Genomic DNA, 26,079 nt, shown 5'->3' with positions numbered 1-26,079 from the left:
GTTTATCCGCAGAAGACGGCACGCGACAACAGCCAACCCCACCGCGGCCCGCGGGCACTGACCTGCGCTCCCCACACGGCGCCCGCGCCGGGCGCCGCCATTTTCCGTACCGCCCGCCGCCGCGCAAAGCCTGCCGGGAGCGGCCGCGGGGAAGGGGCGAGGCGGCAGGGATAGGCCCGCCGCGGTCACGTGGTACCGGCGCCCATTGGCCGCGGGGCGCGCGCCTTTGTGACGCTACGGCCGCGGCGTGACGGCAGCGCCCCCTGCACGTGACGTAGCAGCGACGCGCGGGTCCGGCCCGGGAGCAGCGGCGGCCGCGGCGACGCCGGTGAGTGCGGGAGGCCCCGCCCCCCGCGGCCCCGCCGGCCCCGGGCGCCGCGGCCGCTGCCCGGTGCCCGCTGCGGGCTGGGGGCGACGCGGGCCCGGCCGGCCGCGTTCCAGGCGGCCGCCGTTTAACGGCTGCGGAGCGCGCGCCGCGGCCGTGGCGGCTCCAAGGCGACTCCGAGGTCCCGGGCCCGTCCCGCTCCGCCGGGCTGCCCTTGGGCTGCAGCACGGGAAAAACCCGGGCGGGCAGGAGGGAAAAACCCGGGCCGGCGGGAGAGAGCCCGGCCCCGGCACTGACCCCTCCGTATTTTCTTTCTCCGTCTCCCGCTCGCAGCGTTCGCTAACGGCACCGGCCGCTGTCACTGAACTTCAGAAGCGACTGCCCCGTCCCGTGCCGTCCTCCGCCCTCACCGAGGCCGCGACATCCCCCCCGCCCCGTGCGACCCGCCGGCTGCCATGGGCCCCGGGCCGTGAGCCCTGGCGCGACGGGGCCGCCGCCATGGCGGAGCCGCACAGGGTGCCCTTCACCACCCTGCACGGCCCGCTCGGCTCCGGCTTCCTGAAGAAGCCCCGCCGCGAGGACGCCGAGCCCCCCGCGGACGCCGAGCCGCCCGCCGCCGCCGTGCGCATCACGCTCACGCTCTTCGAGCCCGACCACAAGCGCTGTCCCGAGTTTTTCTACCCAGACCTGCTGAAGAGCAGCCGAGGCAAAGTGAAGGGCAGCTCTTCGGGAGACAAGGTGAGCATCCTGCAGCCCAGCACGTGCTTTGCCTGGAAATTTCAAGGATTTCTGCAGGACTGTTTTTTAAATAGTGCTGAGAGGCAGTGATGAATTTACCTGTGAGGCACCGAGAGGTGAAATGAGAGTCCGTGGTCAAGGCCAGGCTGGTGGGAGAGCTGGGGTTGGCACCCAGGGTGGCTGCTGGCTGGGTGCGCCCTTGCTGCCAGGCCGCTCTCTCCTGTCACTTTGTCTTCCCTGAGTTTCACATCAAGTAGGTGTTGTGTTGCTGGCAGAGTTTGGCACATGTTGTCAAGTAATGCTGATTCGGTGTGAACTTGCCTCATCTAAAGTGTTTCTTTGTATCTGCCTTGCTAGCAAGTACCAACATCTCCAGACAGCATCAAAAGAGAGACCTTTAAGTTTATTCTGCAGCGATGGCTGTATCTTCTGGGGAGGGTCTCTGTACTGCATGAAAAGCATCTTGGGGCTTGGTATCTGTTTCTCTTTGATGCATATGATGCTTTCAGGTGTTGTCTTGACAATTTTACTTGCCAGTTGAAAGAAGTTTTTCAGGATACGATGCCATGTTAATTGGAATCTGAGTTTTATATTAAGTTTTTTGTTTTGTTTTGTTTGTTTTTTCCCTGGTGGAAAAAAAAAGCATTTAGAATAGTGGCTTTTTCTCACACTGGGACATGGAGGAGCTCTGATTTCCTAGTCATTTTTTTCTGCTGTTCTTTAGAGCAGTTTTCAGTCAGTTGATGGCCTTGTGGCACTCTTTTGGGTGAGCCAAGAGCAGCAAAGATGGTTAAAACCTAGTTGAGAGGGCAGCCCCAAATCCTTGAGACTGTAAAGAGGGGATAAATGCTTGAGTTGTTGCAGAAACGATGTGCAGTAAAGAACAGGTAAGAGCAAGTTCTTTTGACTTGATGCTGCCAGAGAGTGCTCATGTGAAGTAGAGAGGGAAGGGTTGCAGCCCCCAGATTGGCTCATTGGCTCTTGGACAGCAGTTGTAAAAGGAAGGATTTAGCAGAACCTGGAGTCTGATAACAGGGCATTATCTCAGCATCTTCTGGTTCTCTTCTGTGAAAGCATGGCTGGAGTTAAGGGAGTATTTCACATGTTACACCTGTGTGTTTTGTCTGTGTCTCCAAGAAGCTCTTCGCTTTCTTCATTTTCAACTTTTTTTTGTATACTTGTTTCTGGCTGACATATTCTGAGAATAACATTGCCTTCAGATTACCTTGCTGAGGAGCTGAGGTTCTGCCTGGATATTCTAGCCAAGGATTTAATGCATATGGAGTAGGTTTTTGTGGCACTGTGACAGGATTGATTCTGATGGTTTTGTCTCTATTTTTCCATAGAGGAAAGAGCCTGCTGATCCCTTCAATGATGAAGAAAAGGAAAGGCATAAAGTGGAGGCTCTTGCTAGGAAGTTTGAAGAAAAATATGTATGTTTTTCTTCTTTATATTTTGTTGTTGCTTAGAATGAATGATGATGCTCAGCTCTCAAACAAAAGTACTTGACTAGAAATTAAAGGTCACTAGCTCTTATGTTTCTATTCTCTTGCAATCTTTTTTCTTGGCTGGAAGGTGCTGTTTTCTGTGTTCTCTTTTTGTCTCAGGGCTGTGGTATACTAAAATAGTCCAAATAATTTCTTAAATCACATGGCCATTTGATTAAAATGAATTTCGATTTCGCTTGTAGTAGCAAATGGCATTAATGTAATGAATTTAGTATATGAAATTTGGTCTTTTAAGCAAAAATAAATTTCTGTTGCTTGCAGTCGTGGCTCAGTAAAATCTGTTAAGTGTCTGATATAGTGCTCTGGTAACTCTACTGCCCTTAAGACAGTGCTGAGCTTGGTAGTGAGATAGAAGCTTACCATTTTCCTTGCTGTTCTTTCTCTTGTTTTACTTCTATAGATGGCAACAAAACTATGTTTTATTTTCTACAACTGATACTCTGTATCTGTGAATTGTTGCAATGTCCTGCAATACAAATTTGACCTATTTGGTATCTTAATGCAGTGTGTGTGTTGGCTGCACGCAGTACCCAGTCTGTACTGCCTTCCTGGCAGTCGTGGAAGGACAGTCCATCTCTGCCTAGCAGAAAGTTTTAAGGGGTGCAGACCTGATTCAACATCAAGTTTGTTAGCGTAAAGCTAAGCTGTCAAAAATATTTTCTGTTAGGTAAACATTTTGTTTCACGTGTCTGCACTGTTTTGGTTCCATATGACAAGGCCTAAAACTGGACTTACTGTATCCTCAGATTACAGTATGAAATGAGTTAACACTTACTTAGTTCTACTGCCTGGAAAAAAGACCTCATATTCCTGTCTGTGCTGCAGAGAGTGTCCTGTATCAGGGCTATTCCTGTGATGATTAGAAATGAAAGATGAGCAATCATCAATCTTTTATTGCTTAGGGTGGCAAGAGACGTAGAAAGGACCGTATGCAGGACTTGATTGATATGGGGTATGGATACGACGAATCTGACTCCTTCATTGATAATTCTGAAGCAGTGAGTACTTGGGCAGGTGCAAGGGTGGTTAAACACAGGTGCCTGGGGGGACTCAGTTGGCCCCTGGGGAGAACATGAATTCAGTACAAGCAAGGAATGTCCCAGGGCTGGGTAACAAGAAGTCCTGGGGCAGGTGTGCGTGACAGAAGAATGCTAGTTAGCAGATGTGTCCACAGCCCAATCTGTTTTTGGGAGGTGCAAGTCCCATTCCCTTCTCCAAATATCTCAAATACAGAATAAAAAACCAAAGCATACAATGTCAATAGATTGTTCTTTTTTTTTTTTAATTGCCAGTATGATGAGCTTGTTCCAGCTTCTCTAAATACAAAGTATGGAGGATTTTACATCAACTCAGGAACACTGCAATTTCGGCAAGCATCTGATGATGAAGATGACTACATTAAAGAGAAAAAGAAGAAGGCTCCCAAGGTCAGTGAGTCAACTTTCTAGCTATATTCCCTGTGTTAGAGCTTGATGGGTTTGCTGCATGAAAAGAGAGAAGGATCTGTGAATTGGTGTGGATGGAATAAAGAGAGGGAACGTAGAGTCTTGTTTGTAACTGAGCTCTTCAAAACCCATTTTATCCCCATGTGTGGTAGTAAAATGGAGCTTCTTTGGCACACGTGAGTCTATTGGTGGTTTTCCCTTGCTCCTTGAGTAGAAATGAGGGCAGCCCCTTGTCACCTTGAAGAATTGTGTTGTGTTATTGGGTGGCCAAGAAATAGCAGAGGGCTATTTTGCTTCTCATCTGAGGTGTGCTCCAGAGGGAAGCTACCATCTCTGTTCTGTGGTAATAAGCTTCATAAAGCTAAACCTTCATAAAGCTAAAGTGACATGATTTAAAGGGGAGACAGTAAGAGCATGTAGTGTCCTTTTACCTTTTCTAATAGGATCTTCTCTAGTGTAAAAGCTGGGTGCACTGGTGAAAAGTTGAAGGCTGTATGTGCCAGATCTATGGTGATGCGTGTATGCAGCTTGAGTTAATATTCTTATTAGAGAATGACTCTTCTCGGATTATTGGTGAAGGTCCCAAAGTGGCTCTGGGGGTGCTGCTCCCATTGCAAGATCAGAGGACTGTTTGATTCTGACCTGCTTTTAATTCCCTCCAGAAGCGGAAGTTGAAAGACGGAGGTGAAAAAATGAAGAAGAAGAAGAAAGATGATTCTTATGACAAGGAAAAGAAATCAAAAAAGTCCAAGTTTGCAAAAGCTGGGTAAGGAGGGTTAGGGGGAGGCTTGCTGCCTGTGTCCTTGCTTCAAGTTACAGGTGACATTTGTTATGCTGCAATAATACATGTTGGAGTGGGAGGCTGCTTTGGTGTGTGCTGCATAAACCCCAACAGATAAATTGCCAGTGCAAGGGAAAAAACAAAGGCTTACAATGTGGAAAAGAGCACAAGTCCGCAGAAAGACTGTCAGAGCAGGGAGGGATGCAGGTGCCTGAAATGCTTTTGTTTCTTGCGTTCTTGTTTGGACAGTAAGGGTGGAAATAGCTATAGAGCAGTGTTGAGAGAGAATACTGGGAGGAAATTAGGGAAAGGCAGGCAGGAAATGTTTGGCTAGTGGGGAGAAGGCTCTGGGCATCAAAAGCAGAAAGGCAAATTGTGTGTCTCTACCATCCTTCCCCAATACTTTTTGCTCCTGCCCAAAATAGTTCTTGGATGAATGCTCAACTTCTCTCCTTTTGTGCCATAATTGAGTGGTTATTCTTGTCTTTTCCATTGGTCCATACTTTGGTCTACTTTTCATGCATGTGGTCCGCAGTTTCATGGATATCCTCAAGTCTCACTTGTTTCTGACAGAGTGGTAATGTTTCCTCTGGTAAAGTTATATTTGCCTGAGGGCAATTATGTTAAATATCATATTTCTTTCATTTTGACTGTTGTTTCACAGGCAATAATTATTAAATCTGGCATAGGAGTTACAAGACAAATGCATTTTTAAAGCCTACTGAATTACAGAAAAGGAAATCCTTAAGTATGATTAAGACTGAATGGAAGAACACCTGATACATAAGTTGATAAAGAAGGGAGACATCACTAAATGAGTAAAAACACTCTGTGTCATGTGGGATGTGGGTGCTTTACTTAAAGTTTCAGGGTTTAAGCCCAATCCTTAACTCTTAGCTATGGCCTTGAGAGGCAGTAGGTTGTTTTTCCTGGTATAATTTGGTAAGGGTTAAGGTTTTCCAGAGGATTGGTGCATATGGATAAAGTGAAATGAGAATGTCTTCTCCTTCATCTTGTTTTATTTCTTTCTCAATTCTCTTTGCTCCTCCATTCTGTGTTTACAGCTTTACAGCATTAAATGCCAGTAAGGAGAAGAAGAAAAAGAAATACTCTGGAGCTCTTAGTGTCAAGGAGATGCTGAAAAAGTTTCAGAAGGAGAAGGAAGCTCAGAAGAAAAGAGATGAAGAGCCGAAGGTGGTGTCTCCTTCACCAGCAGAAGCTTCAGCCCCAAGGGAGGTGGAGACGATGTCCGACCCATTGCTCTCACTCTTCGGTCAGGCCAGTGACAATGACCTGCTTCAGGCAGCTACTGCGATGGACTCACTAACTGATCTAGACTTGGAGAGGCTCCTCAGTGAATCTCCGGAGGGGAGTCCCTTTGATGATGTGGAGGATGGGAGTGATCCTCTTGGCGTGGGCTTAGAACAGGATTTCAAGCAGCCGCCATCCCTCCCGGAAGGACTGCCAGCCCCTCTGGAGAAACGCATCAAGGAGCTGACTCAGGTACGGCCCTGGGCTGGGCAGCAGCGGGGCCGGGTGCTTCCCGGAGGAGGGGAAGCTTTGCTGGGATCACGGGTGGCTGAGAATGCTGCTCTGGGGGAGCACGGTTTTATATCACCCTGTTTTCTCTTCTGACCAAATCGCTTTCTTGAATACTCTGATGTCCCAGTGGCAAAGTGCTGGTCCTCGGCCTTGCTGTCTGATGAATGTGATGCTCCTGAGTGCAGCTGTCAATATGGTTTCTTTACCTCTCTTGGCAAAGTATGGACCTGATGCAATGGGTAGTTTCCCAATCGGTTTGACATGAGAGACGCTGAAGTCCAAGTTCCACTGTAATAACTTCGATATGTTGCAGTGATCAGGAAAGCGTCTATGAAGCAGCACACAGCATTCTGTGTGGAAAATAAGTAAGAGCTTCTGGAAAGGGTTACCTGTTCCACACATGAAAATGTGGGAAGAGTCCTATAGGCTGGGCTTAAGGTCTTGTTGGAACTGATTCCTGTTTCATAGGAAATCATTTCATAGATGGAGATATCCAGCTACACTGCTGGCAATTTGAGTTCCTTTCCCATCTTTAATATCTCAGTGTTGTGGTACTGCTTGAGGAGTGGGATATATTAATTTCTAGGCAGAAAGACTTTTCACTAGCAACTCCTTCTGCAACTGGATTTCCATAGGATTTGCCCATCTTCTCCAGAAGTCTGTGACCCAGTTTGGGAGCCACTGCTGGGGAGGAATGGCAGTCAGGTGCTTGGCTAGGAGCCCTCTCCTGGCTTGTGAGAGAAGTACATACTCAGATTTGCTATGGGCTGTCTCTGATGTCACCATCAGTCTGTCAACAGATGCTGGAATGTTTTGGTCCTGCTCCTAGTGTTGCATTTAAGCATTGATTTTTTTTTTTTTTTTAAAGCCCTGAACAGTGCTCTCATACCTCTGCACTGGGCAGGGTACTCTACCTTCTGGGGCAGGAGGTCATCTTGGAGCACTTGTTTCTTAAGCATCTGTTATTTAGTAACTCCTGTTACTAAAGATAACCTTCTATTAAAGATAACTGTATCCTGCTGAGAATGTGTATAGTGCTGAGCAGATGGAAGAGAAGCAGGAGTTGAAGTATTGCCACAGCTAAATGTGTCTGAAAGGACTGCTGTTCATACTGCTAGTGGATAATGCTGAAAAAGCTGCCTCTGAACTATATTTGAGATAGAGCTGAATATTATAGAGGCATCCTTGGAATCACATTAATCATTAAACTGCTGCTGGACAATGTAATAGCAGATTGCCCCTAGATAACAGTCCTGTTCAGATTTTCCTGCTGCTGTTTCTTGTTGCTGGATGGCCTCTATTAGGATAAGAAATCAAGTAGAAAAAAGCAAGATTCAACCTCCTGGGTCAGCTGGGCTCAGCAAGATACTGAACCCCCTGGGTCAGCTGGGGTTTGTGGACATGAGCTCCACTGCTGGTGGGAATGGTGCCAAACTTCTGTGTGAGAACCAGGTATCTTCCGTTGTAGCAGGTAGGAGAGTCCCATGGCTTAAATGGAGCCTGGGGAATTTCCTTTTGCACTTGAATGGACATTTTTTTTATTCGTGGGTGTGATTTTTTTTGTTTTGTTTTTTTGGGTAGAGCTCTATGTGCTGCAGTCATAGTTTAGGAAACTTATTGAACAGTTTTTTTCAGTTTCTGTAGAGTCGATAGTAAATAACAACAAATAATATCCCCTATGGCTGCTCTTCTTTCTGCTGCTTTCCTAGCTTAGTATCTAGATTGTCTAGGAAGCCTGGTGATAAGTATCCCTGACCCTCATTCAACAAGACTGGGATGATCTTTCCTCTTCCAGGGGCAAGCTCTATGCTCATATTACTCAGTATAACAGCTCTAGCATGAAATTAAATCTGTGTCCTAGAACTGTCCCTTCTTCCCTTGGGAATTATGCCAAAAAGCTATCTCCTTTGCTCCAGGAAATGGAGTGTGTCTGGACAGGAGAATCCAGAATCTGAGGGGTTTGTGGGCAGGCCGCGCTCTCAGCGGTTCACATGGCTGTGCTGGACTTGGAGGGAGCTGTCAGAGGCATAGGGCATAGGCAAGGCAGGGCTGTAGTTTGCAATTTACATTTTGGCCTTTTCCTGCCAGTCTCTTTGTTTAGGAGATGACTTTCCTCCTCCTTCTCTTGAGGCTTTCCATAGAGTGGGGAATTCCAGATATCTTTGTGTAAGTTTGATGATGGTGTTGGATGGAACAGTAGAAGACAGGCTTGCAGCTGTTGCCAAGAGAGGCTCCCGCTTGATACTGCTTCTTTAGCCTAAAAGAAGAAGAAAACATGAAAGCAGGAGAATAATTAGAAACCTTTCAGCTTGATGATATCTGAAATGGTTATTGTGGACTAATTTAGACACTTTTGAGCATTGGTGGAATTTTACGTGTGTGATGCATCTGCCTGGACTGTAGCAACATAAAGCTGGCCTCCTATGCTCCACTTTTTCTCTCCCCTTGCAGGTGTGCAGCATCCAGTGACAGCAGCAGCTCAGTGCCCTGCTTATTTATGGCTTCACTTTGCCCTTCATCTGCAGTTGAAAAAATCCTCTGGTCCCTGTTACTCAAAAGCCTTTCTCCTTTAAATAGGTGCACTGCCTTTAAAAAGTGACAGGAACAGAGGACTAGGGCAGGATGAAGCGTGATGGCAAGGGCTGCAGAACACTATGGAATTCATTTGTCATTCATTGCAGTCAAACACAGCAAACCATCCAAGTGAGAAGCTGATAAATTCATCCCAGGGCACATAACAAACAGGACTCGAGCTAGTGTCCCAGTGTCTGTCTCCTGCTGTTGAAGAGGTAGTTACCTTCAGTGAGCCAAGCTCATCCTTCCGCCTCTGGCTGACAGCCGGTCTCTGAGCTGGCAGGAGACAGTGTGGACAGTCCTGTCCATCTTCTGGAACAGCTTCTGGTGAGCTCTGAGCTCAGGGGACTGCAGCATTTAGCCCACTTGCAGCATGTGGGGTAGCAGTTGCAGAGCTCAGTGGGGTGAAACTGTGCCTTATTTTACAGTCTTTCTGGAAGTAGTTTGAAAACCTTTTGCCTTACTTGTATCTGTAAGTGAACAGATGACTTGCATTATTTTCCAGGCTGCCAGAGCTGCAGAAGGAGAAGGCAAGCAGAGATTCTTCACTCAGGACATCAACAACATCATACTGGAGTAAGTGTCACCAGGAAGGAGAAGTGGGCCCAAGGTGGAGAAAAAAAGAATGTCATACATAATATTATTTTTTGGATAAATTCAGCAACGGGTTTAGCAGGAGTTGTGTGGATCTGCTCCTGCAGTTCCTCTGCGTAGAACATATCTAGAAAAAATGCGAATGACTCCTAGAAATGGCTTTCTGTTGAAATATGAAATATACTTGAGGTAGGAGAAAGTTGGGGGGAGGTATTCAGGCCTCTTGTTTTCGAGATAACACTTAGTATTGTGACTTAAATTTGGTCATTTGACCTGTGACCATAGCCTGATACAAGAACAGTAAATCTCCTCGTGCCAGAGATGTCAAGCATTCTGTTTGCTATTTAGGGTGAATGTACATACGATATTCTGTCACAGGGATAAGGCTGTTGTGTTCAGTTCCCAACCTGTTACTGATTAGCAGAGTAAACTGGAGGAACTCCATTATTGCTGTCTACTTTTGAGTCTCCCATCTACAGAATGCCTCATGCAGCTGTTGCAAATGGCTTCATTCTTCTTCAAGTTCTTGGAGAAGGCTGATGAATGCATGCAGCTTTGTGATCATCTCAGAATAATGCTTACACAGAGGCTTTAATTTTATTAAGGTTTATCAAGGCACTTGAAGGGAATTGCTGAAGGGAAGTTTGGGAGTTTGATTCCCACACCTTTCAAGTGTTGATTATTGCTTTTTAACATTCCAGCACTGACTGCACAGACAGTTCAGTCCTAACCTTTTTTAAGCTAGTAACTTTAACCACTTTCAGAAGTGGTTTAAATGGATCTATGTGACTTTGTGCTAAGATAAGGTAGAAGTGCTTACAAGTGTATTGCCACTGACATGTGGTTTTAAAAAACTCTATAGACAGGTTTGACACACTAACCAGTGTAATCTACTGGGATCTGCAGTCTACACTGGAAGTGAATTTAGGCCAAAGGACTAACATTTTATTCTATTTTATCCTGAGTTAAACTGCTGTAGCATGTGACATAAGCAGTGTATACTTCTCCCATGTCAGTCTCATGCCTGACTCCTGCATCTCAGCTGCCAGTGAAAAAAATAAAGCAAAATAAATGAGACCGCTTAACTACCTTTTGTGCTTTTTGTAACACTCTGACACTGGAATGAAAGGCACAGGTTGGAGAAAGGGCTCGAGTCCATTGGTTCTGAAATCTAATGATTTGTTTAATTTGACTTGTTCATTCTCCCTCTCCTCTCTGCGTCCAGCTCCCTAGGTGTCAGAATTGCATTTATATTGCCTGGAGAATCCATGTTGGATCCCCAGTCAATGTCCTGTCTGTCTTGTTCTTCAGCATAGAGTTGCAGACCCGAGAGCTGAACAGCCAGATCCGGTCGGGGGTGTACGCCCATCTGGCTGCCTTCTTCCCCTGCAGCAAGGACACTCTGGTCAAACGTGCCCGTAAGCTTTATCTCTATGAACAGGTGAGTGAACTTGGCAGCAGAGCCCTGTCTCTTTGCTTGTTACCTCTGATCTCCAGAGCATGATTGTTCTCTATGTTACTCACTGTTATTCTCCACTGTGCATGATCCAGGCACCCCAGAGTCTGATTGTGGATTCAGAACTGACTAGTCTCTGGCCTGCTAGATCTGGGGTCTCTTGGCTGGAACATGCCATGTGGAAACTTGTTCTTTCTGTGATGCACTCTAGGGTGGCAGATTGAAGGAGCCTTTACAGAAGCTAAAAGATGCCATTGGTAGGACCATGCCAGAGCAGATGGCTAAGTACCAGGAGGAATGCCAAGCCCATACTCGGGCCAAATTTGCCAAGTAAGCCATCGTCTGTTCTTTAAGGGCTTATAGCATTTCTTAGCAAGTTTTCTGTGCTCCATGGGCTGCTCTCATGAAATTTCCATCCTATTTCTGTCCTGTATTTGAGAATTGATGACAGACATTAACTGCTCTAATTAAGCTGTATATACTTTGTACCGTCTGTGGTGGTGCCAACTACTGCAGCTCTGACGAGACTAGAGGAAGTGTTTTCTTTTTGTTGTTTTTGGTTTTTGTTTTTTTTCTGCCCAAACTTGTAATTAGGAGATCAGGCTGGGTCAGTCCTGTTATTTCTCTTGTGTATTGTCAGATTTGCAATAGTAGCAAGTGCTAGCGGTGAGAAATTCCTTAACATTGAGCACTTAGATCAGCTTGCACACCAGAGCAAGAGATTCGAGCCTCTCTTCCAAACCATGCATTGAAGATAATGAAGATAAATTACTGAGCCCTCTGAACAGTCTTATCTTTTGTCCTGTCTTTGAATCTGCCTCAGTGATAATGGCACGTTTTCAGGATAATGACTTCCATGTTATTTACATCTCCCCTTTAGGATGCTGGAAGAGGAAAAGGACAAAGATCAGCGGGATCACGCTTGCTCTGATGATGATGACGATGAAGAAAAGGGAGGCAAGCGCATCGTGGGACCTCGAAAGAAATTTCAGTGGAATGATGAAATCAGGTTTGCACAATTTAAGCTTTAAGTGAACTGTGACTAGCCTTGTTCTATGTGGCTGGATGCAAAGCATTCAAATGTTTGTATCTTGTTTTCAGAGCAGGACTGATCATTTTTCCTGACAGGCAACTTGGAGGTTTGTGGCAGACTGCACTGTTTGTGGAAAGCACTACTGCATTTATTAAATCTGAATCTTAAATACATTTCAAAATAAACCTGGTTTCAGGCACAGGACATCTTGAGATAGGGAATAGAAGCCTTAGTGTGCAGAGGCCAACATAGAGTAACATTTTTTTGGGAAAAGAAGGAACTCATCTGAGATCCTACAGACTAGACTCTTAACAGGACCAGATCTCAAGTTGTGAAAACAGTTAAAGATCATGGGAATTTTTGCTCCTGGCACCCAGGCATATGACAAAGAATAGAGGCTTGATTAAGGAGAGTGAGAAAGGATAAAATGAGAGTAAATCGTGCTGTCTTTTTCATCTTTCTGTAACAAAGTGGAGTGTTGCTACATGGATGGCTGATTCATTTAGAATAAAGAAAGCTTTACTTTCTGCAGGATCTCATCGCCTCTCAGCACAAATTGTTGCGGAGACATTCAGTTCTGTGGTTGCTAACAAGGCTTGTAATTTGGTACTGGTTTACCACCTCTGCTCTTTCAGAATATTGGTACAAGAAGGGGTAATAAGACTTTTCTCCCCTCGTGCATCTGTGTATGCCCATGCACACTCGCACATGCACAGAAATGTGCCTTTCCCCTCCTCTTTCTTATGAATACAGTTTAGGGTTGATTTTTAGAACCGTGTTTGGAGTTTCTGGACTTGGAATCCTGAGTTTGGCTGGTTATGGTCTGATCCTGAATGATTATGTAGAGCTAGGTGGAGCCAGGCATGTCTTAGCATATTCATCTAGCCCTGGATAAACAGAATGACCTTCATCTGCGGAAAGCTGATCTGAGTAACTATATTTGAAATCTTCCTGTTCTTCAGGGAGCTGCTTTGCCACTTGGTGAAGATTAAATTGGATGGCTATGAGCTTGAAAAGAATAAGGCTCAGTCTCTGGAGGATTATGTGAAGACCTTCCTAGATGCAGAGGTGAAACCCCTCTGGCCAAAAGGCTGGATGCAGGCCAGGTGAGCAAGAATCATGTTGTACTCCAGGGATTCCTTATCAAAAGGGACCTCAGAAGGTCATTAGTCCTACCCCCTCTCCAAAGTACGGCTAGCTTTAAAGTTAGATGAGGTTGCTCAGGGCCTTGTCCAGTTGAGTTTTGAAAATCTCCCCGGAATGGAGATTTCCGCAGCATCTCTGGGCCCCTGTTCCAGTGCTTATTCACTCTTCGTAAGATCTTATTTCCAATGAGAATTTCTTTTGCTGCAACTTGGGACTGTTCCCTTTTGCCTATTACTGTGCACCTCTGAGAAGAGTCTGATACCATCTTCTTCATGACTACACACATACCCATGCACTCTCTTCAGATAGCGGAAGACAGCCTTTAGGTCCCTCCTTGGTCTTCTCATTTTCCAGGCTAAACAAACCCAGTTCCAAATGGGAACTGCCTTTCCACATATATGTCATGTGTCCCTGCTCCCTAGTCATCTTGGTGGCCCTGCAGTTTGTCAACACCTCTTCTGTATTGTGGGAGTCCTGGAACTGGGCCCTGTTTCCACGTTTCACCTCACAAGTGCTGAGCAGAGGGGGACAAGGAATTGACCTGCTGGCTACGCTCTTGCTAATGTCTCCTCGTAATACACTTAAGTTTTCCACTGTACACCCTATAGTGGCAGCTCATGTTCAACTTGTTCACCAGGACCCCCAGGTCCTCTCCTTCAACTCTGCTACCTACGCAGTTAGTCCCAGCATGGGGACTGTTGCATGGGATTAGTCCAACACAGCTGCAGGACTTTGCATTTGTCTTTGTTGGATTTCACGAGGGTTTTGTGAGCCCATTCCTCTAGTTTGTGAAGGTCCCTGTGAATGGCAGCCCTGCCCTCCCTGTTTTCAGGTCACCCCCAACCTTGCAGAGAGTGCAATCTATGCAGTCATCCAGGTTGTTAATGAAGATGTGAAGTAGTCTTGGCCTCAGTATTGACCTTTGATAGATGCCACTGGAAACAGGTTACAAATTAGAACTGGATTGCGGTGAGGCCGACTGACCTGTGGTTTCTGGAAGCCTTGTTACAAAGGATCTTTTCAGACACTTAGGAAGTCTTCCCTAGTATTCCTGAAATAGCATACTATTCCATATTTCCTACAGTATTCCTGAAAGAAAGCAAAATGGAAAGATTTGGGGATCTAGGGACTTAATGTCTGTCAGCAAGTCAACAGAAAAAGTAGGAATTGAGCCTGGTTTTCTCTATGCCATCCTGTGTCTTCACTGCTCTTTCATGCCCTCCATTCTCCAAGCCTTTGAGCTGGCAATTGCAGAGAGCCATGAAAACTGCAGAGTCCTTCTCCTAGGACTGTCATCAGCTTCTGGCCTGCTTTGTTTTACCCAGTAATTTTAAAGAAAGGTCACCTTATAGTCCTGCTGGTGGAATCTTTATCTTTTTGCATATAATGAGCTGGACAATGCTATCTTATTTTCTCTGCTGAATTTGATGCTCGGAATTCATGGGAGATAAAGGAAGAAGTAGGTTCCAGTTTGTAAGGGCAATAAGTGTGAGCAGGAAAATAGAGATCCATTTGGAAAAATGTATGACCATTTATTGCAGTTGCATGTGCACATAAAATACAGTAATGTGCATGGTTGTAGTGAGCTCTCAGTATGTGAGCTGAATGCTGGAATTAGGAAATCGGTGCAGATTCCTTCTAAGTTAATGATTATACTATCAGCTTGGGGGTTGCAGCTTGCCAATTTTAAAAAATTATTTCCTTGAGTAACAGAAAATTGAAAATCCTTTTTTTCCTTATTTGTAGGTGAAACTGTTCTTAAGCATACAGATGTTCCCCTAAGCATCTTACTGCATGTAGCAAAACCTTACAGCACAGTTTACTAGAGAATGACTGAAGCAAATTGTTTTTCCTGGTTGCTTTCCAGTGGTTAATGGACAATGGTTTCTCCTCTTTGGACTTTGTGGTCTAAAGACAGAGGCAGGCTGACAGCCACACAGAAGGGAAGGGGAGGGATTGGCAGCTCTAGGAAAACTAGAAGCAACTTTTTGCACAGGTCAACTTGATTCACTGTCAGCAAGAGCATAGAAGTTCATCTTCAAGAGGAGCTTGAAAGTTGGCAGACTGCTAATTTTGTGTATGTGTTCAGGGAGGCCTTGCCATGATCGTTTTCTTGGTTAGCACTAAAAGGTGATTAACAGAATATATGGTAGAAATAAGCTGGTTTGTTAAGAGGAAAAGAATGACAACATTCTTTGTCTCAAAAATTCAGTATGGTAGTAACAAAAGGAAAGCATATTCAACATGCCAGTACTGATGGTGTCTTTATGAGTTTTTCTCCCTGACATCTAAGAACGCAGCCGATGGGTGGCAGCTCTTCTAGTTGAAACAGTGTTTGTGTGAGTGCTGGTTTACGTAGGCTCAGTAGTGCAGGGCTTTGGATGAAGCTCTATTGATTGTGGTTAGACAATTGTTCCAAAAATGGTTGTGCTAAGTCGCCTCAGATGTTTGCAGAGGACACAAAGGCAACAGAGACATGCCAAGCCTGAAGGCTCCTCATCCATATTACTCTTTTGCTGTATTTGAAGCAGGGCAAGGTAACTTCTCTCCCTTGAAGGTGAAGAGCTCTTGGATGATCTGCCAGCCTTGCTGTGGCAGCAGCAGCATCCAGCTTGAATGATTGTACCACCTCTCCAGTTGGCTCTCAGCTTTCTAAGCTGGCAAAGCTTTTTCCTTAGTTATTGTCCAACAGCTGCCTTAATGGCCTCTCCAGCGCCTCCAAGCATAGCTCCCCAGAGAGGGAATTGAATGGGGGAGTTCAAGAGTATTTTTTCCTGGAAAAGGGATGAATATTTGCTTCCTCTCTCTGTGGTTTTAATTTCGCTAAGTCCCCTGCTGTACTGTGCAGCTCTTTCTCCAGTGATCCCAGCTGCTCTACTGGGTCTTGCTGGATATCACTTCTCATTGCTCTCTTCCCTTCTTAGGACACTGTTTAAGGAGAGCAGGCGTGTACACGGACACCTCACATCAGTCCTGTGAGTATCGCGCAGCATTCCTGTGGAGCAATAACTGGTGAACTGCGTTCCCTGGGGTTTGGGTGGATCATGCAGGAGCACCTGAGCTTGCTTGGCTCCCATCAGATAGTTTGGCGCTGCTTCATTTGGGAGAGTAGTTCTTTTTGTGTGTGAGAATTCTAGCAACAGTCCTGCTGAGGTGCCTTGTGTTAGGCTCAGGGATAAGAATAAAACAAGAAATCTGAAGCAAAGTTGCCTCCTGGCATTGTTCAAAAAACTGGAGTCAGGCCTCTGCTCTAGTCCCTGGGAGGCAAATCAAAGTAAGACGGAGTGTGATGCCAGCACTGTGATTATTGCTACCAGTTCAATCAGTCCTTGCTGAATCTTGGATTCCCTCTCTTTTGTTGCCTGCTTAAAGGAGGGGTGCAATGAGCTCAAGTTATTGAAGGGGGTAAAGCAGGCTTGTGGGTGGCAAATCAGGAGAGCCGTCGGAATCCAGCTGGGCAGATGCTTTAATGCCAAATAGTCTTGTGGATCTTGCTGGCAGTCTGTAGTAGAAAGTCACACAGGCTTAGGCTGAAGTCTGTTTGACAGAGGGTCCTGTTCTTGGCACGGTTTGATGAGGGGAAGCTTGAGAGCATATGAAATATATTGAGCCATCCCTCCCTCAACCTTACAATTCTAGCAGCTCAGGGTTGTCTTGAACGGGAGATTGCATCTGACCAGACATAAAGTGATACATTTTCTGTTAATTTGGCAGATGCTTTTGGATCCTTGGCTTTTTCTGTGAATCTGAAAGAAACGTACAGCTTTTCTACAATATAGTCTCTGTATCAGCTTCGTCTGGATATTGCTGTAGTTAGGTCAGCAGTGGGTTCCTGTGGTAGAGCCTAGTCCTGCAGCTGGTGCAGGATGTGTCTGTTGAGTGATTTCACTGCTCTGCTACCATTTCAAAGGCTGCTCTGCTCCCTAATTCATTCCCCTGTGTGGGAGTTGGGGCTTCCTAGAGCAGTAACAAATGTCATTCAGTTTTGAATCCTAGCAACCTGAGATGCTGCCTCTGTTCCCTTGGTTCTTTGCAAAAGGCTCGGTGGATCATCATTAACAGGGCCCAAGTTTGCTCCTTAATTGGGTGCTTCCCTGAGGGCATTCAATGAGCCCATGTTTCTTTTGTTTCCTTTCAAACAGGGCAAAGAAGAAAGTTATGCCCCCCGCCAAGATGAAAGTGAAGGTGAGTTCTTTTGTTTTCTGGTTCTCATGGTTGACATATCCCAAAAGTCAAGAGACTGCCTTCTTAGAGACTGTTTACAGACTCTGAGACTGCCTTAGCCTCCTTGAGCCCTCTGTACATTAGATACAAGGAGGTTGTTCCCTGCAATGGCCCTGATAAATCTGTACAGGGCTTGGGAGCTACCAGAATAGCAGCTAAAATTGATGGGATGGAGGGATCATTGGGCACAGGTCATTCCTACTATACCTCTTCTCCTTGCACTAGAAAGCTTTCATTCCCTTTTCAGTAAGAAACCCTGCTTCTGTTCTGACTCTACCTCTTGTGGTTTTGTCCCAGGAATCTTCCTGTAAACCCGATAAGAAGATGCCAGTTCCTCTGAGGCACTCGAGCAGCGCCTTGGCTCTGTCATCAGAGCCCCAGGGTGGAGCTCTCAGCATCAGCACCCAGACCAGAGAACTCTTGTCCCTTGGGACAGCCCAAGCAGCCAGCAGCACTAGCACTCCTGCTACCTTCATGGATGATTCTTTGGATGAGGACTTAATTCATAATCCCACTTCTTCGCTTGAAGCAGTCTCTAAAGAACTGGCTGTGCTGAACAGCAGAGCAGGAGGAAGCCCTGACTTTACTCTCCCTGGACCTGCAAAAGCTCCATCAGAGAAGATCCCAACTGTTGCATCCTCAGAGGAGAAGAGGGCATTTCCAAAGTCCAACACTTCCCCTATACCATCTCCTGCTGGTTCCCTCCAATCTCCTCTAAATTTCCTGGCTGAGCAGGCCCTGGCATTGGGTCAGTCACCTCAAGACAAGAAGACAGAGAGCTCAAATTTCAAAGAGCTCCCCTGCCAAGTCTCCCCCAGCAAAATCCTTCCTGATGCACACCAGTCTAAACAGAAACACCACAACCTGCTCCGACCTAGCCACGGGCCTCAGACCTCCAATCCAGTGCCAGGTGCTCAGGTGAAGGTCTTTCACTCAAGCAACCAGCCACAGAAAACTTTCACATCCCCAGCTCCATTTGTCAAACTGCAAAACCCCAAGTCCTCCTCCCCACTACCCCAACGCTCCCTGCTCCAGCAGGTCAAGTCTTCAACCAAAACTCAGAGCTTCCATTCCTCTGCTTCACCAAGCAGCACCCCAACCTCCAGCAGTTCCCACAAGAGCCCAGGCTCATCCTCGTCGTCTCTCAGCTATACAGGAAAGCACTCAAGTGGCTCTAGCTCTTCAGGACAATCTTACAAATCCCCCTTTGTTTCTGGCTCCATTTCCAAGCATGGGGCCTCTTCCAGCAGCTCCTCATCTGGAGCCTCTGCAAACCAGGGCTGCTCCTCTGGTAGCTTGCTGCCCAGTGGGCAGAGCCCTTCCTTGGGTCAGGCATCCAGCCGCTCATCCCCAAGCTCCTCGGTGAAGAAAACACCCGTTTCCCAGAAGCTGACTCTGGTAGCCCCTCCTGGCGGCTCAAATGGAGATTCTAGCGGGGGGACTCAGGGGGTGGCCAAATTGCTGACCTCCTCCCTAAAGCCAGCTGTTGTTAGCAGCGCTGCATCTTCTACCTCGGTGCCGGTAAGCAGGAATACGCTGGCCTAACCTAATGCTGGGAGACACATGGCACTGTTTCAGGCAGTCTCCTAACTTGTTAATACATGCCATAAAGTCCTAACTTCAGAAGTTCCTGAAATTCTTGAATGACTGTCTGAATTTAGCTTGCATAGGCTGTGAAGATGTAGTTGCTACGGGCTTGCACTCCAGAGTTCAAGATTTCATTTTCAGTTTAGCGTAACAAATACGCAAGATATTGCAATTTCTAGGTAGTTTATGTAGTCATCTTGGCTTAACTTTGTGAGTTGCAGGATGTTAGTGCTCCCCTTTGGGTCTAGAGGAAGTGCACTAAGGCAAATTGCCATGACAATTAAAATGATTGCAAAAACTGAGATTACAGTTATGAGTTTATTTTTAATCAGATCTGCAAACTTAGCCTTGTTTAAATTTTCCCAAATTATTTTAGTATTATTGACATGTTTTATTACTGATCTACAGAATAAATAACCCTTGATATTGTGCTGTAAACTCGAAGTGCTTGCCCAGTTTTCTTGGGTGGTTGTTCTCTGTTGCTTGTCAGTCTGAAATATTGCCCAGGCAATTAAATGCATATACTTAAATGGGCCTGAAAACTATATGTTGCTCATCCTCTGGACCCTGTATGTTACTGAGATAGCTAAAAAGCATTCAGCAATGGAGTAAATTTCTAAGCAAATAATGTTCTTGGGTAGAGGAGTGCATCAAGCCTTGCTGCCTTGAGTTGGCTGCAGTGATAAGCCCTGGGCATCTCCTGGTGCCAGCAGCTCATGGCTCTTGGGCCCTAGCTGGGAGGGTGCTTCTTGCACGGCATGGGTCTCAAGCTCTGAATGTTTTGCATTTCCATGTTAAGTATGAATGACACTCTGACTTTCCCTCTACTGACTGACATTTTCTGTTGCCTTTCAGAAAGGAACTAGTGGAGCTGTGCTGCTAACAAGTTCTTCCTCCTTAAGTGTACTGTCTCCATCCTACAAGTCCAGCAATCCCAAGCTGCCAGCTGCTCTGAGCTCCACCCCTTTAGGTATTATCTCTCCTATTCATTCCTTCCCTCTTCATGTCATCTCCTTCAGTTCAGACTCCTCCCCGAAAGCAGGAGTATCAAAGGATGCAATAGTTACGGGACCTGCCCCAGGAACTTTCCACCATGGCCTTGGCCACAGTGAGTGCCCTCCCAGTCATGCATGTGCATGTTACTTGTGCCTGTGCTGTCAGCTAACAAAACACCACTGCTCTGCTGTCTTAACCTGTTGCAGACAAACTCATCTCTCTTGCTGTTGCTTCATGCTGTAGTTCGTGCACTCGTATCTAGCAGCTGCATTTAGAGAACCTTGGGCACATCCTTATAGCTATCCTAGAAGTCCCAGTAGCTGGAAGCTAAGCCCTAACTGCTGCAGCTTCTCTGCTTGTTTCTGTCTTCAATGTGTATTTGTTCTTTTTTTCCTCTCCTTTCTTTGTTTTTCTCTCTAGGTCTTCTAGCTGGCTTGCACTCCAGCCCCCACCATGCAGCACCACTCCCACATTCTGCCCTGTCCACTCATTTACCGCAAAGTTTGCCAGGTAACTTGTCAGACGGTCTTGTTTGTCCTCTGCATTGTGAGTCATCCTGTTCTTGGCAGATGCTTATTCCAGGGGTGAAAGCAAAGTTGTTTTCCACATGGGCTGGCTGGTGTGGTCCTTGCTAAAAAATCCAGCTTCCTCAAGACACAAGGCTAGGCTTAGCCCTTTGCTTAGCCCTAAGTAAAGGCTTAGTCCTTTACTGTTTCATTAGCCAGTGCAAACTTGTTCTGCTGTGGAATGATGAACCGTCAGTGCTTAGAACAAGTGTTGGTTCCTGAATGTACTCAGCTTTGCTGTTTGTGTCATAGTAAAGAACTATTCTCCTAGGGTTAAAGCTGTGCATGTATATGTACAGTCTGCTAGACTGCCTAGGATTTAATGTTCTGGCTTTCGGAGTTTTGTCACTGGTGACCTACATAAAGTGTCTCGGACCAGACTGTCTCGCATCTGTGCACTGAGCTAATTGCCTGCATTTCCCTCACAACAGGTTTGTAGTGTGAAATGAAACTGCTTTACTTGATGCTGACAATGTGATGATTTTGCAGTTAAGCCTGTTCCTGCCTCGGTTAGATTCCTTCAGACCTAATGCACGAGGCGAGAGATTTATGATGAACATCCTCTCTGCTTATAAATGGAGCCCTGCTTGGTGGGCTGTGAGCATGTGGAAACACGGTAGCACTACGGAGAAAGGAAGGAAGGGAAGGGTCCATGCAGGAAATCAAAATGCGAGGGTGCAGACTTGGGCTCATCTGCTTCTGGCAGTTGCTTACCCCAGGGAAGCTGCTGCAGCCATGTCTGCTTTCTTCACCAAGTATCCCTTGTCTCTCCAGTGCAGTTCAGTGCTACCCTCCTAGCACCTGCTTCTGTAGTGATTCTCTTACTGAGCAACACGTGTCTGATTTGGGAGTGGATGTGCTAGCTTAATTGTATGGCACTGAGGCTATTAGTAGATGTGTGGATAAGCTGCTGGAGTTAATCCGGCCTCCCAGAGCAGTCATGGGGTAAAATGCCCTTGACCATTGAGGACGGTGCTTGTTTGCTGAAGGAGGAAGAGTGCAGTGTACTGGTGAAAATTCAAATAATTCATCATTTTTGCTTCTTTTGCTGAAGCTTGCGTGAGGCGTGTTTTTATATCTCCCCAATGTGATGGAGCAGAAGCAGCAGCTACTGGCAGCAAGATCTTTCCTTGATCTACAGGAAAGAGTAGAAGGCCCTCTGCTTTAAGATGGATTTGTAGATTTATAATTACTGGAGAGTGAAATGTTTGATTTTGAGTTGAAAAGGAGTTGTGAAACGTATTCTGTGACACTGAGACAGAACGCACTCTTTCTCTCGTTGTTTGAGGGAATTTAGAGCAGTGACTGCACTGCAGCTTATAGAAGATGTTTTTTGATGAACTGCTGCTTTTAGACAGAGAGGAGGTAGTGCCAGAAGCTGAGGGTGGATGAAATGCAACTAGAAATAAGTGACCACTGAAAACAGCTTCTACAGGGGAATGCGGGATTCTGTCTTAGTTGATCTTTTTTGCATAAAGATTGGAGATTGATCTCAGTGCTATCATTTCAGAGGATTTTATCAATTGTGCGATGCCAAAGCAGATACTTAAGTGACCACTGTGGTCTAAAAATGAATTGATTTCTTATTGTGGAATAAACAGTGTCTGGCTGAACAAATAGATGGTCCCAGCTGCTTTGCTGTGTCTGAAACCTGAGTAGATTCCAGTGTATTTGGAGGTCTTGGCTGTAGGGAAACGTTGATGTCTTGAGCAAAGGTGCTTACACCAGCATTCACCAGAAGGATTGGAGCAAAGAGCATTCAGTGTTTGCTTGTGTCATTGCTGCTGCATTTGCTGCTGGAGCTGCATGGGTGCTGGTGCCTGGCAATGGCTCTGCTTGTGTTTCAGAGGGTCCGTGCTGGGGCTGAGCTCTTGCATGGGGCGAACTGCCCTGGTCTGGAGAAGATGCTGTTGCTGCCTTGCTTAGTGCTTTGTTCATGGTAGCCCGATGCTAGTTTTGGCTTCTCCTGATAACTTCTGCTTCCCTAAACTTTCTTACTTTTTCTCTCTTTGCTGCATTTTCTCTTTTCCTTACACATCAGCCCCTTTCCTTTACTTCAGCAGTTATGGTCCTGTGAATCCTATTGGTATCAATGGGCACTCAAAGCCTCCACTGCAGTGCAAAAGCCCACTAACAGTTTTATTTGAACCCATTTTTAGATGCTAGGCAGCAAATACCATGTATTTCTAGTTTCCTAGATATGGTAGCATAAATTGCTAGGCTAACTAGCCTCTCAGCAATCCAAATCTGTGCTCTGGTGCTTTTGCTGGGAGACCTCAGGAGACCCTTAGTGCTTCCCATGGCCCTTCCCCAGGTGCGGAGGAAAGGCTGTTCCTAATTATTAGATGTCTCTGAAGCGCGTCCTCTTACCCCTGATCTCTTTGTGGCCGAGGGGGAAAGCAGGTTTCTCTGGGCAGGGTTTGCCCCAGCTGCACGCAGCTCCGCAGAGCTGGTGCCGAACCCCCTTCCCACTTGGTTTTGTCTCTTTCAGATGCTTCTCAGCTTCATGGCAAAGGGTCCAATGCACAGCAGCGCAAGTTGTGACACCTGTGAGGAGGGGAGCTAGAGCACACATAGGATAAAAGCAAGAGGATGGGACATGAAGACTGGATACCGGCTGTGGCTTTATCTCACAAAAACTGGAGAGACTGAATTGAAAAAAAAAAAAAAGGAACTCATTGGCGCATTTGCTCAGAGGCTTTTGGAGCAAAGGCCTCACACAAAGGGTCATCTTGAGCCATGCCCTAATGAGAGAAACATTTGTAGCACTGTTTTATTGCTGCTGCTCTTCACGCATTCCTGGCACTGGCAAGGGCTAGAGCTTGCACGGAGACTCGGGTGGCTTGGCTTTCTGGCACAAAGCCCTGTGCTGGTGGTGGATTCCCACCCACCTGTGTCTACATCTGCCAAGTACCTCCGAGTCCGTTAACCTCCTTGGTCACCCAGTGGAGGGTGTGAAAGGTGCTTCTTTCTGCTTTGAGTTTACTTGGATAATTCTAGCACTGCCAGTGCTTTCTGAAGACGTTTGATTAACTTTTCAATTGTACTATAAAACTGTGCTACACTTAATTGGAGGACTTAACATTTCCTGTGTGGTTAATCTAACAAGCCACCAAATGTTCCCCTCTGGAGGAGAAGGAAGACTCTTTAGAGAGACATTTCTAGAAGCACTCATGAACATCAAGAATTCTACTTCTTTTGTTCTTTGTTTTTCTTTTTTTTTTCCTCCAAAGGGATGCTAATTTTTATCCTCATTACCATTGAATGCATTGGATTGAATGGGACACTTCTCAGCATGTCACATGTATAGGAAGACATAATTCCAGTGCCTTTTATGGTGGAGCAAGAATGGACTAATGACACACATTTCAGCCCTATTTTGTGTGCTCCTCAACCCTTTTTTAATCATTCTGTATTTAAGATGTATTCTGTTTTATTTAATAGAGCTTTTTATGGTTGCACATCAAAAAAAAGCTGCACTGTCTGGACTTCAATGGTGTGTTGGTGACTGTGAATACAGTACCAAATCCAGCAAGAGCACCACTTCTTATCCGAGTTTGTGCAAGCAGGTTCCAGACCTTCCCCTAAAGCCATTCTTTCCTAGGGTCTTTAGTCATGATGTCTTTGTGGGCAGAGGGAATGATCTAGGTTAACCAAGGTCACCACTACTCAAATTAATTCCAGAGAATATTGCTCTCCTGGATGATTTCTGCACTAGAATCATGTGCTCGTCAGAGCTGCAGGAATGGGGACCATCTTTAATTGGGATATCATTTTGAATTTTTTAACTCAGACCTAAATACAAATCCCTGAGCTAAGGGCAGACGGTGGTTCCACCTGAGCTTATGGGTTTTGATTTTCCCATTCTCCTGGTCTCTCTTCTCTCAGGCCCCCATAGCCACATCTGAATTATGCAGCAGAAGCACTGTTCATGTAGACTTCACTGGTATTCCCAGCAAACACTTGCAGCCTTCCTTCTTGAGCTCTGGGGAAGGCTGCTGACACTGAGCATACCAGCAAACGTTTGCTTTAGTTTTCCCCGTTTTTGGTAAGTTCCGAGATAGACTGTTTTTGATTTGAGTGATAAATGATTTCCCAAGATCACTACATTGTTTGTATTTTTTTAAACAAATGCAGCTCAGAATTAAAAATTTGTTTACAAAAATACCTAGGTTGTAGCAAAAGAGCCAAAGACAGAACTCGCGTTAGTAAAACGAAGCACAGCGGTTATTGGCGGACTCTGAGCGGTGGATGTCGCGTGGTTCCCGTTGAAGGCCTAATCCTGAGAGGTACTGTGCACCTTCAACTTTCCATGGTAGCTGAACGAGTGTTTAAACACCTGGCAGGATGGGCACTCTCAGCGAGCGACCTGAGGTACTGGTTCTACTCCCTCTCTTTGCTTTCACTTGAATGCTTCTGCTGGGAAGCACGGGCGTGCATGGCCAGAGCAGAATGCCCTCATTCTAGGAATTTAGCGAAGCCTCTTGCCTCAGGGAAATGTTTATTCGGTGGAAATTCTGTGGGATATTTTTTTTTCTTTACATGCTCTAATGAATGAGTGAATGGTATTGAGCAGAGTCGCAGCAAGGCAGAACCACGCAAAGCCCTGACAGCTGATGGGGAGCCGGGAGTCTGGCCCCTGCCTCGACAAGGCACCTTGCAACCCTTCTGTGACAGCGTGGGGACGCGGGGCTCCCTGGGCACGCACTTAGCATGGCAGCTCCTTTGGGGTGTAGGAGCTGCAGTTACTACCATTATATTTTTGTGTGGGTGTTGGGACTGCCTTGCTGAAGGTGATGGGGTATGAAAATTGTTAATCTTGTACAGAACAACTGAATAAATTGTTTCAAAGTTTCCAAAATGTTTTTTTTTTTTAATCTCCTTCATGATTTTGTTTCCAAGAGTAGCTTTAGCTTGGATGATCATTATCTGTTTCTTCAGTGATTAATAAGTTAGTTAGCATTTTAACTAAAGTCTGCTAAATGGTAAGTGAATTAATAGCCCTGTTTATAGACTCTGTGGTTGTAAAATTGCATATTCTTACTCAATGGACGTGCTCCTGTGGACTTTTGAAGTTTCATCAGCTGGAAAAAAGCATCTGAGGTTCAGAACTGGGAGTAATGAAGGTAATTTCTGTGTATTCTTTTAATTCACAAAGATAAAAACTATGTTGTTGATGTCTAAAACCGAGATGGATATGCAGGGAGTGCTTATGGGTGTTTTTGTTGATAGCAGAGTTTACTGGAATCGGGGCATTTTGCTCTGCAGAGGTGTATTAGAAGCAAGTGTGATGCATAGGGGACACGGATTGTAATGTGAGCACAGGTGAATGGGAGCACTGTTAAAAGGCAACCCTGGCCTGCCTGCCCTTTCATTCATAAGTAGGTTAAATAATGTGAAAAGACCCCAGGTTGTAAGTCTCGAGTGTGTGCTAAAATTGGTGGTGGTGAGGTGCTCTTTGCTCTGGTAATGTAGAAGCTGAAGAAAAAAAGAGAAATGAGTCTGCTCTAAACTTGGAAGCCCCTGGGAGCGTTCCAGCAAATCTCCCTCTTTTCCAGTAGCTT

At 45.9% G+C, this 26,079-nt stretch overlaps 1 protein-coding gene across 7 annotated transcripts; it reads left to right on the top strand.

The window, feature by feature from the left end:
- Positions 1-770: 770 nt before the first annotated feature.
- UBN1 (ubinuclein 1) lies at positions 771-24,358 on the top strand. 7 transcript variants are annotated; one of them, XM_010213914.2, is made up of 17 exons: positions 771-1,063; positions 2,410-2,496; positions 3,474-3,569; positions 3,864-3,998; positions 4,679-4,782; positions 5,862-6,300; positions 9,419-9,489; positions 10,819-10,948; positions 11,175-11,293; positions 11,844-11,972; positions 12,959-13,102; positions 16,067-16,117; positions 17,285-17,327; positions 17,664-18,887; positions 19,809-20,061; positions 20,370-20,459; positions 23,007-24,358. In XM_010213914.2, the coding sequence occupies exons 1-17, from the start codon at positions 824-826 to the stop codon at positions 23,057-23,059; spliced, it is 3,408 nt and encodes a 1,135-aa protein (XP_010212216.2). In that variant the 5' UTR covers positions 771-823; the 3' UTR covers positions 23,060-24,358. The 7 variants fall into 7 exon arrangements, with proteins under 7 accessions (XP_010212216.2, XP_088379149.1, XP_088379151.1 ...); XM_088523023.1 differs by lacking the exon at positions 23,007-24,358 and having other exon boundaries at positions 5,862-5,991; positions 6,076-6,300; positions 20,370-20,782; XM_088523025.1 differs by lacking the exon at positions 20,370-20,459.
- The last annotated feature ends 1,721 nt before the right edge of the window (positions 24,359-26,079 follow it).

Source organism: Tinamus guttatus, unplaced genomic scaffold (genome assembly GCF_059628265.1).
Source record: "Tinamus guttatus ecotype Peru unplaced genomic scaffold, ASM5962826v1 Tinamus_guttatus_pri_ptg000172l, whole genome shotgun sequence".
Taxonomy (NCBI): domain Eukaryota; kingdom Metazoa; phylum Chordata; class Aves; order Tinamiformes; family Tinamidae; genus Tinamus; species Tinamus guttatus.
This window is presented reverse-complemented; position numbering and strand designations above follow the sequence as displayed.

Coding starts and splice junctions, on each gene's coding strand:
- UBN1 (XM_088523021.1), top strand. CDS start 824: ATGGCGGAGCCGCACAGGGTGCCCTTCACCACCCTGCACGGCCCGCTC. Junction 17,328..17,663: donor CCGCCAAGATGAAAGTGAAG/GTGAGTTCTTTT, acceptor GTTTTGTCCCAG/GAATCTTCCTGTAAACCCGA. Junction 20,062..20,369: donor CCACCATGGCCTTGGCCACA/GTGAGTGCCCTC, acceptor TTTTCTCTCTAG/GTCTTCTAGCTGGCTTGCAC.